General features: G+C 49.4%; 1 protein-coding gene across 1 annotated transcript in view; it reads left to right on the forward strand.

The window, feature by feature from the left end:
* Sim2 (SIM bHLH transcription factor 2) overlaps nt 1-20123 on the forward strand; it is a 40005-nt gene that overhangs the window by 10912 nt on the left and 8970 nt on the right. Inside the window, exons 4-7 of the mRNA XM_051191671.1 lie at nt 8356-8464; nt 10089-10174; nt 13148-13347; nt 18135-18241. Of these exons, the coding sequence (XP_051047628.1) occupies nt 8356-8464; nt 10089-10174; nt 13148-13347; nt 18135-18241 (502 nt within the window). The remainder of the gene's footprint in view (nt 1-8355; nt 8465-10088; nt 10175-13147; nt 13348-18134; nt 18242-20123) is intronic.

A 20123-nucleotide genomic window follows, 5' to 3' on the forward strand; every position in this document is an offset into this window, starting at 1 on the left:
TCAGCCCTGTTCTGAGATTTTGCCAGATTTCCTGACCTGTCACTTAGCATCCCTCGTGAGATTTCCCCAGGGAACCCCTCTCCCTGTGCTCACTGCCTGCCTGCGTGCGGTAGCAGCCATCGCTGTGGATCAAAAGGCACACTCCCTTTCAATGTGGGGTTTGTATAACGCGCGCGCTAGAGAGACTAAAAGGGAAGGGGTGGGCGCATGGGTTGTTTCCGTGGAACCCAGGGTCGTTTTTCCTGAGTTCCCCCACCCCCACCCCAGTTGGGTGGAGGTTTCAGTGAAGCATTTTATGGGCTTGTGACAGAATGTCATTGCTCACACCTACTGTGTGAGGGCTTGGTTCCTTTAGGACTTTTCCAGACTACCATTCCTCCAAGGAAGGAGGTGGACTCAGCCTGTCTGCCCCTAGGGAGTTTGCTAGAGGGCCTAAAGGTGTATCCCTCCAGGGAGAGGATGACCAGTCACCCCTCACCCCATTCATGACTCATGGTGGCAAGTCACACTTCTTAAAACAATGTTCTTTGACCAGTCTCCTATGTGTATAAAATGCCTCCGTTTACCCTGTCCCCTCCCCCCCCACATCACAATCAATACATTTCCTATACTCCTGCCTTTTTATTTTGTTTTGTGGCCCACTGAGTTTAACTGCAGCCTTCTGTGTGACGGCTAGCTTGAAGCCTGGAGCCCGGTGGAGTCATTGGTGGGAAGACAAGGCAATGGCTCCCCTTCTGTCACTGGTCAGTGGCCCATAGTTCAGCAGTGGGGGTGGGGGCCTCTCAGCCCCTCCCCCACCCACGCTTGTATGCCAGCCTTTGGATTCCTCACCCCCACAGCCCTCCCTCACAGCAGAAACCTGTCCCCTTTAGCTTTGAGAGGCCAATGCTATTTGTGCTCTTGAGCAGCCTGGAGCCCGAGCATGTGCACTGAGCATCTCTCAGAGCAAAGAGAAGCGTCCCGATAGATGGAGACTGAGAAGAGCATTTGTCTGTGGCTTCACATGAACACGAATGTTAGAAGCTCACTTGGGAAGTCATGCTTTTTGTAGAAGTCAGAACGAGACGTTTCTCTCTGTTCTATGCCAACCATGGAAGACACTAGAATTAGTGATAACATGGACAGTGGGACTCTGGGAGACACCTGAAGACTCGGCATTTAGGCCTTTTCCTGTAGTCAAGCAGAAATGAAGCTTTCTCATTGAAAGGGAGATGTAGTCAGAAGTTTCTGTCCTACCTGGTCCCGTAGTTTAGTCCCAAATAAACACACAGAGGCTTATATTAATTATAAACTGCGGGGCTGATGGCTCAGGCTTCTTGTTGGCTAACTCTCTGAATTACTAACCCATTGCCATTCATCTGTGTGTGTCCATGAGGTCCTGGCTTACCAGTGATGCCCAAGTCTCTTGCTTCCTCAGCAGCTACCTGGTGTCTCCCTGACTCCGCCCACTACCTTTATCTATCCCTGTCTGGATTTCCCACCTGGCTAAATCTTGCCTGTCCATTGGCCAAAACAGCTTTATTTATCAGCCAGTAAGAGAAACATATATTCACAGCTTACAGAAGGACATTCCCCATCAGGAAAAAAAAAATCACCAAATTTGGAAAGCCACCGAAGGTGTGGTTCCTTTTGTTATTCCTTCAAGCGACACATTTTAAAACATTTTGTCACTGGTATAGAACCTTCTCTTGTGCCCGTCTCCTGTCCAAGTGGGTCTGTGCCTCTGTGCTGCTTAGGCAAAGTAAGTGAATCTCACATTACAGTTGGGTGGAGGTTTCTGGGGTTTTGTTCTGTTTTGTTCTGTTGTTGTTTTGAGACAGGGTTTCTCTGTGTAACAACCCTGTCTATCCCAGAACTTTCTCTGTAGGCCAGGCTGGCCTGGAACTCACAGAGATCTGCTTGCCTCTGCCTCCCAAGCGCTGGGATTAAAGGCGTGTGCCACCACACCACACAGCTGGGTGGGGAGGTTCTTTCCCTCCAAATGTCCCCTCTCCCTCCTTTCCTCCACCTTCTCCCACCTTCTCCCCCTCTTCTTCCTCCCTCCTTCCTTTAAAAAGTAAGACCAGCTCTTCTGAATACACTTCACTAAGGCTTAGGTCTTGTACCTCGTGACTCATAGGATTGGCATACTGAAAGACTGGAAACACTGTTGACAACATGAAATTTGTGGGGCTGGGGACAGAGCTCAGTGATGGAGTGCAGAGACTATACCAAGGTCCCCGGTTCAATCCCCAAGACAGGAAAGAAAGAAGGGAGAGAGGGAGGAAAGGAATAAGAGAGGGAAGGAGGGAGGTATGTCTTGTGTCATTTTTCTATAAATTTCTAGATCGTTGTGAGCTGAACTAGCAGGGGCCCTTTAGCTGTACCCAGACTGGCTTATTCTCCTGATTTATCTGTGGTCCAAATGACCTTGATCAGATTACTTTTCACTTTTATTTGTAACTTGTCAAATCGCTGTCAGTCCTATAATAACATCATAAATATGATAAAAAAAATTCATGCACTTTTAGGCTGACTGCTCAACAATCTTTTAAAATAATAAAGTCACTATTATTGAATATTAAACTTAGATATGCTCCCTCAAAGTCAAAACAAAAAAAAAATGGGGATCAGTTATATAGTTTTCAATGTCTGGTTGGACAGGAACTTAATGTCTGGGAACCACAATTTCAGTATTAAAATCTTGCCTCTGACCCTCTGTGAAGGCACAGATCGAATAAATGTCTTGTAATTTATTAACAGCTTCATTTGAACCCAGGTGTAGAGCCTTTCCATGGGTACCTGTTAGGACTGGCCAGGTATCTAGAATTGGCTGGCACAGCCTAGGTCCTGGGGTATCCAATTCTTCCAGTAAGTGGTTTGGCCTCCTTTATCCACTTCTCTCTTTTCATGTGGTAACTAGGATGGATTGAGTATGAATACTCTAATTAAGAATGACCAGAGGCTGGGCTAGGTGACAGACCTGTGCCCTGCTCCTGATTAGCTCAGCAGAAGGGAAGCTAGGCCACCACATGAGTTGTGTATCCAGTTTCCTTTTGATCTGACACAGAAACAAAGCTTGGTAATGCCACTTTTGAAAGGGGAGAGAGGCCTCCTGCTACTATGTTGCAAGAAGGCTGGAGAGGGATGCCTTTTGATTATGCATGCCGGGAAGAAAGGACAGTTTTAATAGTGAAGCGAAACCAATTGTGTAGATTTCTTCCTGATTCCAAAGTAAGGCTGTGAGCCCTGTCAGCAGCTCCCTGAGCCCTTTGTTGGTGTCTGGAGCTATCCACAGCGAGCTGTTTAAATAGACAAGAGCAAATCTGCCCCCAAGGCCCCCTCCTGTTCATGATTAATGTCACAGAGGGTAAGCTAGGTACATCTGCAGGTTTGTCTGTCTTCTTTACTTCAATAGTAAAGAGAAGTAAAGAATACTTCACTCCATAAAAACATGTTTTCCATGCTGGGTGGTGGCGGCACACACCTTTACTACCAGCATTTGTGAGGCAGAGGCAGGCAGATCTCTAAGTTTGAGGCCAGCCTGGTCTACAGAGTAAGTTCTAGGACTGCCAAGATGACACAGAGAAACCCTGTCTTAAAACTATACACACACACACACCATCCTTTGGGTTATTTTTGTAATCACCCAAATGTGAAGCCAATATGACAAACGATCATGTTACTAAATTTATGTAAAGATAGTTCTTAAGATCGCTAGAGAGAAAAGTGTTGGGGTTGGGGTGTAGCTCAGTGGTGGGCATGCGGCATGAGGCCATGGGTTCCAGGAGGTCAAGCTTAGAGGTCCTGCAAATGCTCTCTGATGAGTGATGGCCAGAGTCACTGTCGCTGGGTGGTGCCATCCATTCTGTGTCCTCAGAACTTAGGTGGCATCATCCTAGTAGGTGATGCTCCTGTGGGGCTCAGGTTACACTCAGCTGTTGCAGGGGCCACAGGGAGCACAGGCCCCCACCAGTCACGACTGTGTGGAAGCTCACAGACCGGGACTGCTCTGTCAGAATGATCTAGCTGAGGTAAAAACAATCCTTCATGTGCAATTAGTCCATCTCCTTTTAAAGCCCATGTTTACATTTAAAAATAAATGTTGGAATAAGAAATCTATTTCTCAGGGGGGAATTTATTCCTTTATTTGGATTTTCTATTAGTAAACAAATGTGATGATACTGCTGCCAAATTAAGAAAAAACGACAGGAACATTCACATGGCTGAGTTGTGTTCTCAGCCCAGCTCCAAGTGTGGCCATGAGAGAGACTCTTTGGGCCCATGGTCTACTCAGGGTTTGTGCTGATCCATAAAACACACGGACATGCTTCAGGCAACTGAATGAGTGTTTGGGAAGGATATCTTTATCTGAGGACATTTATTAAAGGACGCCCCTCCCTTCCTCCTTCAATTTGTTAAATATAATCATTTTACTTATGTTTGATGAAGGGAAAATAGTCGTGTATACATTTTAAGTATCCATATGGTTTAAATATAACTAAGTTATATTACACAATGTCTTGGTAACTAAAACTCATTTTCAAAGACATGTACACATACGTGAAATAGCTGTTTATGGGACACATAAAGGAAAATGCAATATTTAAGAAGGATGCCAGAAACAGGCCAATAAAAATAGCACCCGTGGCGCTGAGGGGCACAAGACAGAGTCCCCTTTACTTCCGGAATAAAAGGCGGCATCTTACGTTTGCTTGCATAGCTTGAACCCTGAAGCTCAAAACATCTTAATTTAAAACACTTTATCTGTTAAACTCAGCGAGACGCGCCCAACAGAGCCCTGCACATTTCCCAGGGGCCGTGACTCTGCCTTTCCACCCAGAATATTTCTCTTTAGTGTCTAACTTATCATATCAGCTTTCTGGGCAGCAAGAAACCACTCAGCAAGGCGACAAAGAGCCCTTAGCAGGAATGCCATTGTTTTTGTAGTCGTCAGGGTTTTGTAGATACTAAAACATGGCATTGAAGTTCCATTCTAATAAGGCTGAGACATGAGACTCGGGGAGTTTCATGGAGACAAATACATACCTACATACTTATATATATTAGGAGCTGGGGTTAAACAGCCACATTTCCTTTAGTATTCAAAAGCATAAATACATATCTAGATGCAGGAAACACCACATCAACCATAATTTTGAGTTAAGGTCAGCACTGTTATATATTACTCCATATTTTTTCCATGAAGGCATTTCCGTTGTTGGAAAGCTATGGAGTTTCCTGGATAGGCTTAGAGTTATCCCATTCATTTCTTAAAATTTATTTAATTTTTTTTTTTTTTTTTTTTTTTTTTTTTTTTTGGTTTTTCAAGACAAGGTTTCTCTGTGTATGTTTGGAGTCTGTCCTGGAACTTGCTTTGTAGACCAGGCTGACCTTGAACTCACTGAGATCCATCTGCCTCTGCCTCCCAAGTGCTGGGACTAAAGGCGTGTGCCACCACAGACTACCTCAATTTATAATGGACCCCAGAGCTCAAAGGTCCAAGTCCTTCATTTTGGCTTGCTTTGTGCTCAACCCTTTCATGAGAACAGGAGCTTTTAAACCAGAGGAAGCAGTTTAATTACTAACGCAGGTCTGTTCCATAATTGCATGGGCATGCCAGGCCCTGAAGATGTCTGCAGAGACATCACTTGAGTATGCTTTTTCCAAACAGAACTTCAACCAAGATTGAATACTCACTTCTTTCTAAAACAGTGAGTAAAGGAGAAATAATCGGACCACATAAAATTCACCCCTGGCCCTGGTTTATTTTGTTTTTAACAAGCGGTAGAAATGGGGGGAGGGGTATGAGTAGATGGGAAGGCTGGAGGAGGGAAGGAAGGAAAACAAGAAGGAACGTCAATCGCGGGTTTGGACTTTCTGGTTGCCTTGGCAGTGAATCTCCCCCCCCCCCCAGACACCTTCAGAGAAAGGTGGTGTTCCTGTCTCAAACAGCTAGCTTCAAGGTGATTGGTTTATTCAAATCCTTTAGGGCTTAACAAATTGTTGTGTGAGAAAAATGATTCTTACTTTTTAGTGAACTCTTCTGGCCGGGGAGATGCTCAGGGATGAGGGTGCTTGCCACCAAAGCTCCATCTTCAGACAAGTTCAATTCCCAGAACCTACCCACTGCAAAGGAGAGAACCAAGCCCCAAAAGTTGTCCTCTGGCCTCCCCATGTGTATATCTCCCCACAACACACACACGACACATCTCCACATGTGCACACCCCCTAACACACCCAACAATACACACACACACACACACAAATAAACAAGTAAGAAACCAATAATCAAATTTAATTTGAAGATGTTTTTGAAGTTATGCACTATATTTTCTTTTTTATGATTAAAGTTTTTACTGATTTTATTTTTTTTTATTTCACTCTACATTCCAACCACAGTTCTCCCTCCAGCTCTCCTCCTACCCCACCCCAGTCTCCCCCTCAGCCCACCCCCAGTCCACCCCTCCTCACGGGTAAGGGCTCCCACGAGGAGTCGACATAGTTTGGTTCATTAGATTGGGGCAGGGCCAGGCCCCTCTCCCGTGCATTAAGACTGAGCGTGGCACCCATCATAGGGAACCGGCTCCAACAAGCCAGCTCATGTACCAGGTTTGTGTCATGGTCCAAGCTTCACAGCTGTCTCCCATATGTGGAGGGCCCAGTTCAGTCCTCAGGAGGCTCCATAGTGTCGGTCTAGAGGTCATGAGTTTCCACGAGCTTGGTTCAGTTGTCTCGGTAGATTTCTCCATCATGATCGTGACCTCCCTCCTCCCTCTCCTCTCCTGGATTCCCGGAGCTCTGTCTGGTTCTTGGTTGTGGATCTCTGCATCTGATTCCTTCAATTACTGGGTGAGGGCTCTATGATGATAGTTGGGGTATTCATTCATCAATCTGATTACAGGGGTAGGTCAGTTGGGGCATCCTCTCTGTTGTTGGAAGGGTCTTAGTTGGGGTCCTTGCATGCGCTGTTTTCACATAGGTTGGCTGTGAAGCCGCAGGCTTGGAGTGTGAAGGTTAAGTAGGTGGCATGGAGAAGTTCTACCAACATTTTTTTAAGATTTAATTATTTCTTATGCAGGAAAAAGAATGCTGGATGCAATTTTCAGGGCAAGACTTAGGAATGTAATGTATGTCAAAAGGCAAAGTAACTCCCATGTCTTGACAAACTAGAAGAAGCGAAGGCTAGGAAGGATGCGGGAAGCGGTCACCTTTTCAGGCTGGATGCTAAATGTGAAGCTTCGGGTGCCCGGAAAGCATGTCACTATGCTGTTTCCTGAGATGGCACAGTCAGAGATACCCCTGGACCGTGATCATGTGACTCACAGCGACAGTACCACCCACAGAGAGGCTCGGGTAGCCTCTCTCTGTCGTCTTGGTTTGCTCTCTGCCTGGGCAGGGCTGAGAAGTCTTCGATCCACCCTAGGGCACTTTCTCCCCACACTGGCTGGGCTGTGAAGTCCAGTAGCTCTGTTGGAGCCCATCCTACCGCACTACCGGATATGATAACTCAATGAGCTTGTTGGGCCCCTCAACTCTTTTGATTGTAGCTCTAAATATAAGACTGCACGGAAGGACTAAACAGAAGGCCGCTCCGCAGTCCTGTCCCACACGTGTGGCCTAGAGGCCTGATGTGGGATTTCCCTGTGGGTGTGTCGGGGAGATGGTGATGTCCACAGGTTGAGATAGCAACCTCAGGAAGCAACTCCTGTTTCCTGTTGCCTAAGCCCCACCCCCTCAGGTCACAGGTCATGCCAAAGGACACAGCCACACCCTCTGCAGATCTAGGGAATAAGCAGTCAGCTCGGACCAGGAGGGTCTGAGACACATTCCTGGCAACACCAGGGAGCTCTGGCCTTGCCCGGGGCCATGGTGCCGTGGGCAGGGGCCTTTGTCTGAGTGGCATGGCTGTTCTCCGTGGTCCCCAGCTGGTCAGCCTCGGGGTGGATGTGGCTCTCCAGGGGGTGTAGAAGGCGCAAGGCAGCTGGTCTCCAGCTGGCTATTCCCCTCGCACAGCAGGAAGGCGAGGGTGAAGGACAGAGCCCCAGAGTGAGTCTGCTTTGAGATGTTCTCTGTCTGAAGGACACCGCCCAGGCTCCTCTCTACGGTGCCACCTCCGCCCTCTGGTTTGCCCTCCCTCTTGCGTGCCCCTTCTGCCCAGGAGTCTCGGAAGGGAAGCTCAAGCCCGCGCTCTTGGCCTGTTCAGGGTAGGGGCACGGTTCTGAGCTCTGCAAACAGGAGCATGTTTCCACCTCTGCATTTGGCCAAGGCGTGAGCTGCGAGTCCTGCCCCTGGCACACCGGCTCTGTCCTCTCGTCCCTCGCACCGCACCGGCCCTGGAGAGACCCGTGATGTGCCCGCCCCCTCCCTCTGCAGGTGGAGCTCACAGGCAACAGTATTTACGAGTACATCCATCCTTCTGACCACGATGAGATGACAGCAGTACTCACGGCCCACCCACCGCTGCACCGCCACCTGCTCCAAGGTTCGTCCTCCACACCATGGGAGACCAGAGCCTACCCTAAACAGGGGGTTTGCTCCCCTGTGGGCTGGGTTTGGATCAGGCTTGTGGCGGCACCCACCGTGTGTGTGTGTGTGTGTGTGTGTGTGTGTGTGTGTGTGTGTGTGTGTGTAGCCATACCTACGCTCCCTGCTGCTTGCTTGCAATGGCTGAGGCCCATAGCTCTGTGCATGCTGGTTGAGCTCCCTGTCCCTTTGTCCCCAGCCTGCCTCTGAGTTTTCACTGACAGTTACGGGGTCCCTACTTCGTGCCATAAGCTGTTCAGCACTGGGCCACAGGCTGTCCTCTTCACATGCTCCTGGTTTAAATCCCAGTGCTGCCTGTGGTGAGTCTAGCCAGCCTGGTGCTTCTGAGGACAGGGTCAAAGATTGGAGAATGTGAGAAAACAGGGAAATCACATCTGTGTAATCTAGGTGCAGTGCGGCCTTCCATTTGCATGTGACCGGAGAGGCTTTGTCATCAGAACCCTGGCTTTGTTACCACAGGCACTGCTGATAATGTCAAAACGCTTATTCGGTGGATCCTTGGAAACTTACTGAGTGATGTCACCCATGACTGAATCTTAATTCCGCACACTAGATAGGCAAATAGTTATATTCATATTGCCATGTCTAAGTATTTTTGGTAGTTCTTTCCCCACGCAGCTGGTTTCTTTTGTAATCTATTTCATGCATTTGGGAACATTCTGAGCAGGGATTTCAGGTTGTGTGCCATTGCACAGACTGGCTCAGAAGCCCTGGGCGTCACACATGCATACACACGCACACTCACACACATGCCTGAACGCACACACACACACATGCACACACACTCACACATATGCGCATGCACACACATGTGTGCATGCACAAACACGCATACACACTCACGCACATGCACACACATTCACACACGCATGCACACACACACACACACACACACATACACACACACACCTCCTTAAATTACAACTGTGATGAGAGCTAGGAAGATACACAGCTTATCCTAGAGACTCTGGCAGCCGCATGAGGGATGCTGACTGAGTCTCCTGTGTACCTGGTACTACAGTTCCAGGAATCAAAATTCCCCTGTGTGAGGGCTGGATAAAGAAGGAAGAAAAAGGCCAGTAGATGGCTCAGCAGCTAAAGGCTGAGCCACCATGGGGAGCCCCAGAGGAGAAATGACTTGGGGAAGGGTATTCCAACCCCACCATGTAGCTACCTCCCTCCACTAGGAACAAGGGCTGAGTTGTGACGGGCATTCAGTACCTGCTACTTGGAATGAAGTTAGACCCTTCTGGGTCTTTCCATGGCTCAAGCAGCCAGTTTCTCTGTGGCCTGTAAGAGGGACGATGTCACTCTGTCAGGCATCTTGGAGACCATTGGTTCACAAGGTTCCGGCTCTGCTCATGGTTCAGAAGGCTGCATTTCTTCCAAGTTTTGGCAACCATACTGAGATGGGCAAGACCTCTTGCCCTCACCACACCCACACTCTGGTTGTTGGCAGAGCTGTCCGGGTCAGGGTCTGGCCATGGGCAAGGAGGTTCCTGGCTGCCATGTCTGGGGAAGCAGGCAGATGACTAACTGTGTAACTGTGCCTCTGCTTTCAGAGTACGAGATAGAGAGGTCTTTCTTTCTTCGAATGAAATGTGTCTTGGCAAAAAGAAACGCAGGCTTGACATGCAGTGGATACAAGGTACACTGGGCCCCTGGTGGGGTGGGGATGGCTGGCAGGGGTCTTCACTATGCATCTTACACTCTGCTTCACATTTGAGGGGGGGATCTACCATGTCACCTCTGTCAGGACAGAAGTACTGAGCAAGGCTCAGGGTGGATTATGGGCCCAAAGACCTGGCACTTTACGCGGATGCTCCAGGCTGCTTGGGTTTCATCACGTAAGACCAGGACTGCAGTGGCTTAGCAGAGACATCTGTCCCTGAGTCCACCAGTTCCACTGTGCTTACCACCGATCAGCTCCGTGAGACCAGATGCCCCTTGTGTTTGTTGAGCATCCATCCACATTCCGGGGCAGGATCCCAGAGCCGCGGTGAGCAGTTGCTTTACAGAGATGTTGCTCTTACTACTGCTCAACTAAATCCGGTACCCAAGACAGTGTTTCACACTAACCACTGAGGCCTTGCCACGTGCCAAGCAGTGCCGTCTCTGCAGCACCACGTCCAATTGGTCATCTTGGCCTTCTGAAGGCAGTGACACTGGTATCATTTTATCCTCAGGAATGGGAGGCAAATGGAGAAGGGAGAGGGTACCCAGATGACACTTCCTAGCCCAGCCCATGTCTCTCCCCAGTTGAACTTCTCCACCAGATAAGGCCGCTTGCTGAGGTTTATTCCAGAATCTAGGACTAGATCAACTTCATGGGCTTCCCCACCCTCGAAGGAGCCGCCTGTGCCATTTTTCCTGTCTAGGGGTTGGGGAATGTGTACCATTGCCATTCTGGAGCTGAAGGCAGTTGAGTCGGTACCCCTTCTCATTTGCCCCTTGGAAGAGGAGGAAGATGGGCTTGGGCGCTGAGAAGCTTTTGTGCTTTTAGCTTCTCTTTCTTGGAACACCCCTATTCAGCCACGTGCTCTTCCGGCCAGTGAACTCTTCCTTTGACCCTGACCTTACCCACTTTCGCTTTCATTTTACGTAGTTATTTTTTGCACGGCTGGGATTAAACCCTAGGGCCTCACGCGCGCCAGGCAAGCACCAACACCGAGCTCGCCTATATCTTATGCTTTCATGGCTTGAGGGACATACTTATAGTTTTCCCCAGTCACGAAGCCTCCTTGAGCCAGGGCAGGAAGCCCTTAGCTCTACCCAAACCCAACTCCTCGGGAGGCAGGCCCTGAACTTTACCAGCTTCTGCCACTTGTCAGCTGTCCAACTGTACGTCCATACATCACCTGTCTGCCTTGTCCTCGATTGTCCCATCAGGAAAGTGGGACAATAGGCTAGAATTGAGTGATTTTAAGGTATGGGCTGTGGACGCAGCCCACTTGGTAGAGTGCTTGCCTCGTACACGGGAAGCCCTCGCTGGGTTGGAGCCCCAGCGCCCCATCAATTGGGCATGGTAGTGCACGCCTGCAGCCCCAGCACTTGTGAGGTGGAGGCAGAAAGACAAGTTCAAGACCAGCATCCATTATGTTGTGAGTTTGAGGTAGCTTAGGCTACACGAGACCCGGCGCGGGGTGAGGCCTGGGGGACAGAGACAGAGAGCACAGAAACAGAGAGCTAAGGGCTCAGATGACCACTGGTGTAGCAGTCAGGGGCCTGGTAGGGTTTCGTGTGTCTACACGGCAAGCACACTTACTTAACCATGGGGTGTAAGATGGTTCAGGTATCTTTGGGTGCCTCATTTGCCCTGGGAACCGTACGGCTTCTCCAGTATGGCCTTTGGCTCTCTACTATTGAGAGGGCTTCTCTTCAAGAGTGGAACAGATACTCCGGCTTATTATTTTTATTTTATTATTATTATTTTTTTTTGAGATGGGGTTTCTCTGTGGAGCCTTAACTGTCCTGGAACTCGCTCTGTAGACCAGGCTGGCCTCAAACCCACAGAGATTCCCCCGGCCTTTGCCTCCGGAGTGCTGGGATTAAAGGCGTGTGCCACCACTGCCTGGTGGCTTTTTGTTTATTAAAATTAGAATTATAAGCAAATTAAAAGTCCCATACCTTGGCCTAGGAAGATGGCTCAGTTGGTAAAATCCTTGTCATGCCAGGAGTTTGGACTCCTACCACTGGTCAAAAGAATTTAAATAAATACGAATTTTACTGAGAGAGGTTTTAGTGTTCTGAAGGGATCAGAGCACATTGGGGGACAGAAACGACAGGGTTGATCCCAGTGGAAGTCGGAAAACACTTTAATTACTGGCAAGATCCGTAGGAGGGCATCTAGTTCCCTGTGGCGCCCTTGCTGTGTTCTTGAGCCTATCATGTGTTAGTGAGTGTGGCTCTGTTGTGACCCTCCTGTAGCATGAATGATAAAAACCCAAAGACAGTTATTGGTGTTCAAGCTGAAGACCAGCGAAGCAGAGCAGCCAGCTGCTAGAGAGTTCTCACCTCCACCAACGGTCAGCCTGAAGGGGCCATCGTGTCCCCAGGAATCTCAAAACTGAATCCAACTGCATCTGTCTCCACCAAACCTCAGCGTCCTCCAGCCTAGACCACAATGCATTCCTGAGCCTTATTATATTCCTCTCCCTGCCAGCCACATCACTCTGTCTCCACCTCCCTAGGGATTAGAGGTGTGAGCTCTGTCTCTCTTTTAGACTGACTTGCTCTCATGTAGCCCAGGATGGCCTTGAACTTACAGAGATCCGCCTGCCTCTGTCCCCTGAGCTCGGATTAAAGGTGTGCGCAGCCCGGCCTCTATGGAGCTAGCTCTGAACTCTGATCTTCAGGAAAGCTCTATTTGTTAGATCATAAACAAAATACCACCACATCCTCTTGCACATCGGACTGAATAGGAAGCGCTTATTTCTCAAGGCAGAGACATAGGTCCTTTCTCCTGATCGGAGAATCAGGCTTCTGTCAGTATGTTGACGAAACAAGTCTGCATAAGTGGGCTGAAGAGTGTTCTAGCATTTAGAAAACACACACACACACACACACACACACACACACACACACACACACACGAAACCTGAGCCTGTGCCCTCTTTCCCAGGTTATCCATTGCAGTGGCTACTTGAAGATCAGGCAGTATATGCTGGACATGTCCCTCTACGACTCCTGCTACCAGATCGTGGGGCTGGTGGCCGTGGGCCAGTCCCTGCCACCCAGTGCCATCACGGAGATCAAGCTGCACAGCAACATGTTCATGTTTAGGGCCAGCCTTGACCTGAAGCTCATATTCCTGGATTCCAGGTGAGTCTGGCACTTGCTGGGACATCCTGGAAGGTCCCAGTGGTGGGAGCTGGGCCTTGAGAGCTTACATGTTACTGAGGTCAACTACAACAAGAAGTAAGCACGAATTTGTGACAGGACTCATGGACTTGTTTTAATTAATCACCTAACATTTGAAACACCTTATAAGCTTGTGATGAGAATGCATGCTGTGGTGGAAGAGAGATCTTCCTTTCTTCCTCCTCCGACAACCTCTCACTCGCTTTTGAGGTAGGTCAGGCTGACCTCAGATTCACTATGTGTCTGAGGATGATCTTAAGACTATTCCATCCCCCTGCCTCCTCTGCTGGAGTGCGAGGGTGACAGACATGTGCCATCATATTTTGTTAGCCTTTTCCCTTTCTGGAAGCTTTAGTCTCTCCATCACACCAGCAGGACTCTGGAATTAAAGATGTCCCCTTCTGAGCTGTGTGTGAAGCTGTTACCTCCGGGACAGGCTGCTTTAAGTCAGTGTGTGTGGGGGGGGCAGGTAGGCCACCTTCCCTGGGGAGAGGCCTGACTACAGCTTCTGGACCCTGTGGGGAAGCGAGGGCGTAAAGGGGGGGGTCCTTACTGGAGCCGCCTCTGATCTTACCCGGAGTGTGCCTCAGGGCTCCAGAGTTATATGGTTTGTGTCTGTTTGATTTGAGACAGTGTCCCAAACAGGACAACCCTGGCTGTCCTGGCACTCACTCTGTAGACCAGGCTAGCCTAGAACTCACAGAGATCCACCTGCCTCTGCCTTCCCAGTGCTGGTTTTAGAGACATGTGCCATCACGCCTGTCCTTCAAATTTTCACTGTTTAACTGATGGCTGGAAGCTATGTTTTCTGAGACATCTGCAGTGTTTTGATACTGGTGTCCTATGCATTCTGGAAGACCCCCAGTCTCCACAGATCTTAGCTGGTGGGGTCTTTTCCACGGGGTTCAGTGAATCGTCTCTGCCAGCCACGCCCACCACTCCATACTTGAAAGTTCTCAGAAAGGTGAACGTAGACAACAGACGTGAATAGCGGTTGAAAACTCAAAGCCTCTGACACCTGCAAGGCCGAGTGGCCACTTGGCTTGCGGGTTCCTTGGCTGCACAGGTCAAGGTCCTCCCAAGAACTCCAGGGGTCAAGCAGCCCTCTGCTTCAGCATTTGAGGAGCTGAGACTGTCTGCAAGCACTGCTGTGCTGGCTTCTGACGGCTTTTCCTGTTCTATTTTTTCAAGTTAATGAAAAATAGGATAAAGACTCACATCTGTAACTCTACTACAGGTAAGGCTGAGGTAGGAAGATTATTATGAGTTCCAGGCTAACCTGAGGCAGAGTCAAAGCCAGCTTGGCTACAGAGCAAAACTGTCTCACAAATAAACCAAGCCAAAAACAGAACAAAACAACAACAACCAAAACCCCACAACTTGCGAAGAAAGGAAAAATATGGCACTAAAATATCCCATAAAAATAAGCATTTTGCCCACTTCTGAGAAGAGGTAAATCTGTCTGGCCCAGGGTGGGATGGGAGACATGAAGTTAGTCAGGATTGGTCTTCATGTTGCTACTCAAAGGGAAAGTAAGAAAGACAGAATTAATTGTGAGAGCTAGTCAGTAAAATGCCTGAGCCACTGGTCAAACATTTGAAATCAATGTTAAGCCTTAGAGTGGTTATTTGGGAACTGTCTGGTGGAACAAGAAACCTCCTACCACAGTTACTAAGGCTGTGAAAATAAATCACCATGACCAAAAAGCAAGTTGGGGAGGAAAGGGTTTATCCAACTTACACTTCATCACCACAGGAAGTCAGGGTAGGAATTCTAACAGGGCACAGACCTGAAGGCAGGAGCTGATGCAGAGGTCATGGAGAAGCTGCTTACTGGCTTTATTCCCCACAGCTTGCTCAGCCTGCTTTCTTATACAACCCAGGACCACCAGCACTCAGGGATGGCCCCACCCACAATGGGCTGGGCCATCACCAAGAAGAAAATGCCCCACAGCCTGGTCTTATGGAGGCATTTTCTCATTTGAGGCTCCCTCCTCTCAGACGGTTCTAGCTTGTGTCAAGCTGCCATAAAATTAGCCAGCACAGCCTCCTTGTATTTCTCAGAAAATTCAAGAAAACCCCAAGAGATGAGTTGAATTCTCTCAAAGGGGAAAGAAGAGATTGTGTCCCCAGAGAAGCCATCCCAAATCTTTTCTGGTTGGCTATTCAGCCCATGGTGCTTCGGAATGTGGAGGGTCTTTTCAGTGAAGGGTGGAGGCTAGCTCAGAACCAGGCTACTTAAGGGGTCGGGACCCTTCACAGTCGCTTGAGTTTCTATCTTGTAGCAGCAACATGATCTTGAAAGGCCTCTCGGCTGGTGCCAGCTCTGGGAGGAGGGCCGTAGTCAGCCTGGTGGTCACTTTAGCACCCAAGCCCCGTGCGGGGAGGGTGTTGTCCTGAGTTCCCGGAAGTCACAGGAGCAAGGCTTGCCCCCACAGCTGCCGGCTGCCCACCCAGCATAATCATAATCATAACCTGATGGGTTTTGGGTTTCACTATGGAACTGTAGCTGGTGCTTTCATGGAGGCTGGGTGAAGCCAGCGATGTTTGGAGCCTGGCACATCTCTCTGACAGGTCTACAGACACTGGAGGTTTGAGGGGAAAAAAAAAAAAACCAGGAGGGCATCCTGCCAAGCCCATTCCCTGCCCTTTAATATTTAAAAATGGTGAATAGCTTGATGAGAATGTGGTGCGTGTGTTTCTGATTCTTCAACACGTTCAGGTCCTTGCTGCATCAGCTCAATGGTTCTGGGGGGTTGGATCAGCCCCTCAGTCCACACCGCAGAGACATTTGGGTTTCTTTTGGGGGCAGCCAGCTGTCTTTGCCTTCCTCCCACTCAGTCAGACCCCATCTACTCACCCGGAGCCCCCTTCCCTCCCCACCTTAGAGGAACACTATGGGAATATCTGTGCCAAACGGAGAGCCGTTCCAGGGAAATCCGAGGCTCCGAGAGACGCATGACCCAGGGTCCAAGCAGACTAAAGAAGGGAAAAGGGGTGGCGTTTCCTGGCTCTGTCTGTGAAGGACTAGCATTTCACAGCTGGCAAGCGGGGCCCTCAATGCCAGCCTTCTTCAGTAACCCCTGCTCCCCACCATCTCCAGAAGTGACTTCCTGCTTCTGGAACCCTGAAGCCTGCCTTTTCATCTGTCCTCAAATATCTGTCACTAACGCTTTAACCCACGGAAAAGGCACCCCGACTTGGTACTGACGAGGGCTTAGTTGCTGACAGCCATTTCTCTTCAAAGTGCTGGAGTGGGAAATTAATACGTCTGGGACTTGATAAGGGTTGAGCGATCGTATCACAGGAACTGGGGAGGGCTTCCAGTGCTGAGGAGAGAGAGCACCTCACCTTCCAGCTGGAATATTTTCAGTCATTGCACTGTTTTCTGGGGGGCGGGGGGCTGTGGAGAATCCTTCATGGATGCCAGGTTTAAAAATTTACTCTGTGATTCCCGACAGTGGGAACCACGCGACTGTAAGCTCTGGAGACCTGACTAACAATGTAGAACAGGGATTTAAACAGCCTGTGCAGAGCCAAGAAGTGGGAAACCCTCAGCACCCAACAGACAAGGGGGTAAACAACACATAAGGCGTGGTATCTACACGAAATAGAATAGCATTCAGTCATAGGAAGGCATGTTCTGAACACACACTACAAATGACAGTGACCTCAAACACGTCATCCTGTATGAAGAAGGACCAGAAGCCAGAGGGCCACACAGGGTATCATTCCGATTTGGGACACACACGGTCAGGGAGACAGAGAGTTGAAGGGGGGACTAAGGGACTGGAGTTTTTAGAGGAAGGGAGCTGAAAGGCATAATTTGGTTTGGGTTTCCTTTATTTTAATTTCCTTCCTTCTCTTCTTCATCCTTCTTCTCCTCCTCTTCTCCTTCTCTGTGTAACCCTAACTGTCCCGGAACTAGCTCTGTAGACCAGGCTGGCCTTGAACTCACGGAGATCGGCTTGCCTCTGCCTCCCGAGTGTTGAGATTAAAGGCGTGTGTGCCGCCACCACCCAGCAAAAGGCACTGTTTTGAAGATGGTGTTTTTCTTCTGTTTGGGATAATGAGAAAGAATGGGAAGATGGCCATGGTACAGTGTGAATGTCGTTGTTAATGGCACGGAATCATGCACTTAAAATGGTTGGGAAAGAAGTATTACGGTATGTGTATTTTATTAGAATTAAGTAAAGGAGCCAGGGAGATGGTTGAGTGGGCAAAGGGTCTGCTGTGTAAGCATGATGATGACAGCCTGAGTTCAGACCCCCAGGAGGTGTGCACAAAAGCCATGCGTGGAGTGCGGCCTACAATCCCAGCACTGGAAGACAGACACGGGGTGGGCGGAGTGTGCTGGCCTTGCACGCCTTCACCCACACACAGAACAGAACAGGTTCACGAAGGACTGTCCCAACAGAGCTCCAGAGTGGCTCCTCCCCATCGCACAGCTTATTTCAATGTTTGTATCAGACCATCGCCCTGAGCACCAGCAGAAGGCCAGGGTTCCAGAAAGGTCCAATTGCTAAGTCATCATGGTAGCCCATGATTCCAGAATGTTCTTGCTCACAGTTCTACATCCTACCCTGAGGTAGAGTTCAAAGACTTCCTTCCTATAAAAAAAGATCATTCCAGAATCAGCATCCGCCACCCCGGGGACTCTTCACACTTGATTAGTTGGCGAAGCAAACACTGGTTAAAAGGAAGGGACCCAAGAGCATCTTGAGTCACGCACCCACCATCTTCCCACAGGGTGACTGAGCTTACGGGCTATGAGCCCCAAGACCTGATAGAAAAGACGCTGTACCATCACGTTCATGGCTGTGACACCTTCCACCTCCGTTACGCACACCACCTCTGTGAGTACCAAGCCACTGGGCCCGGGCACCTGGCCAGGATGTACAGGGAGGGGCTAAACCTATCGCCTGGGACAGGTGTAGAGTGTGACTTCCTTTGCCCACTGCTAACGATGGCCCCTGCTGCCTGCCACCCACAGGCATGATCTCAGGGACAACGCCAGACCCCAGAGGCCTGGGTTCTAGATTGTGGACTTGGAGGCCCAGCTAATCTATGAAGTCTGGACCACAGTTGTGAATACCAGCAGCATTAGTACAGGATCGGTGTGGAGCCCTTACTGGGTGTGGCTTGGCTCCAGATTAGGAAATTCAACAGAGTAGTAGCAGGCTGTGAGAGAGATCTTACAGCCATCATCTTCATTTTACCTTCGAGGACGATGAAGTTGAGAGAGGGAAACCCACTGGCCTGTGGTCACATGGGCAGACCTGAGAGCCAAACCTCTGCAGAATTCTGCTGCCAGGCCTCACCCCTCTGGGATGCCAGAGGCACCTTATGGTCTACCCTAAGGGGGATTGGCTTCTCAAGTGAGCCAGCAGGGTTTGGTTTGCCCATGGAGGCAGTTTGTGGACCTCAGGGTTTGGAGCAGGTGTATTTAAAGAAATGGGACTTTTCTTTAAGAATCCAGAGGATAATTTGGGTGGGAGGAAACATTTTTGTTCGCCTGTAGTCTGTGCCCAGTGGGCCTGTGGCAAGTCCTGAGATTATATAATGGGATGCAGGTGACTGGGCAAGCTTGAGGCTTGTGTGTGTGGCCTGAGTTTAGGGCCCAGGTGCTTGATTTGTTCTGGACCAGCTAAGAGATATTAGAGGACATTTGGTGGCATCCCTGGAGGTAGCTGGCAGATCCAGTAGCTACACTGTCGTCTTGGCTATACAGTGTGACCAGGGGTTGATGAACACATCATTTGGGCTGTTTTCCTCTCTCCAATGCATAGGGAGGGTCTGCCATGACCAGATTCCTTACCCCATGGCACACAGATGAGGGTTTAGAAACTCTGTGTGTGTGTGTGTTTCTACTGTGTATGTTGTTTATACATGTTTATGTAAAGGTATATAGGTACATGTGTATTCATGGGTGTGAAAATCACAGTTCTCCTGGGAGGTTTGCTATCTTAAGATATTGCTCGGACCTGAGGAAACTCTGACAGACTCAGGCCCTGGGTTCCATCTCAGTAGGATTGGAAGTTCAAGGCATCCCCATCTGTCTGTCTGTCTTTCTGTCTGCCTATTTATCTATCTATCTAGTGATTTTGAGACAGGGTCTTATTGTGTAGTTCTAGATGTCCCGTAGACCAGGCTAGCCTCCAACTCACAGATATCCACTGGCTCTGTCTCATGAATGCTAGGGCTAAATGCATGGGCCACCACGCTTGGCAGGGAGGCATCCTTATCTATACAGAGAGTTTGATGCCAGCTTGGGATACACGAGACTTTGTCTCAAAGAGAAAAGCGTAAGGACCTGCACTCGCCGCTGTTATCAGGGCTCTCAGTCCTGGGGTGCTCCGGGAGCCAGAGGTCCCCCCCCCCCGAGTTAATGGGGTAAAAGAGGAACGAGTGGCCAACATCTCTACAAGGCAGGTCCTGTCGTTCTTGCCTGAGAGCTGCTTGTGAATGACTCATTCCATGCCTGGTCAGAGGGGGCTTTGCTTAAGCAAGGTCTCCAGCAGAAGAGCAGGTGCCCACAGCTGGAAGTGGCCCTCAGCCAACACCAAAGCCAACTTCTCAGTCCCTCTCCAGGCTCCCCGCCTTCTTGTCTGCTGGGTCCCAATAACCTCCTGATCTCTTGCTTACTGAAGTGACACCTCTCCCTGGAGCCCTGGAGCTTCCCTGTGTGAGGTCCCTGCTGACTAGCCTGAGCATCCCCACAGCCCTGCTCCTCCCCCA

The sequence above is a fragment of the Phodopus roborovskii genome, unplaced genomic scaffold (assembly GCF_943737965.1).
Source record: "Phodopus roborovskii unplaced genomic scaffold, PHOROB, whole genome shotgun sequence".
NCBI classification, from domain to species: Eukaryota; Metazoa; Chordata; class Mammalia; order Rodentia; family Cricetidae; genus Phodopus; species Phodopus roborovskii.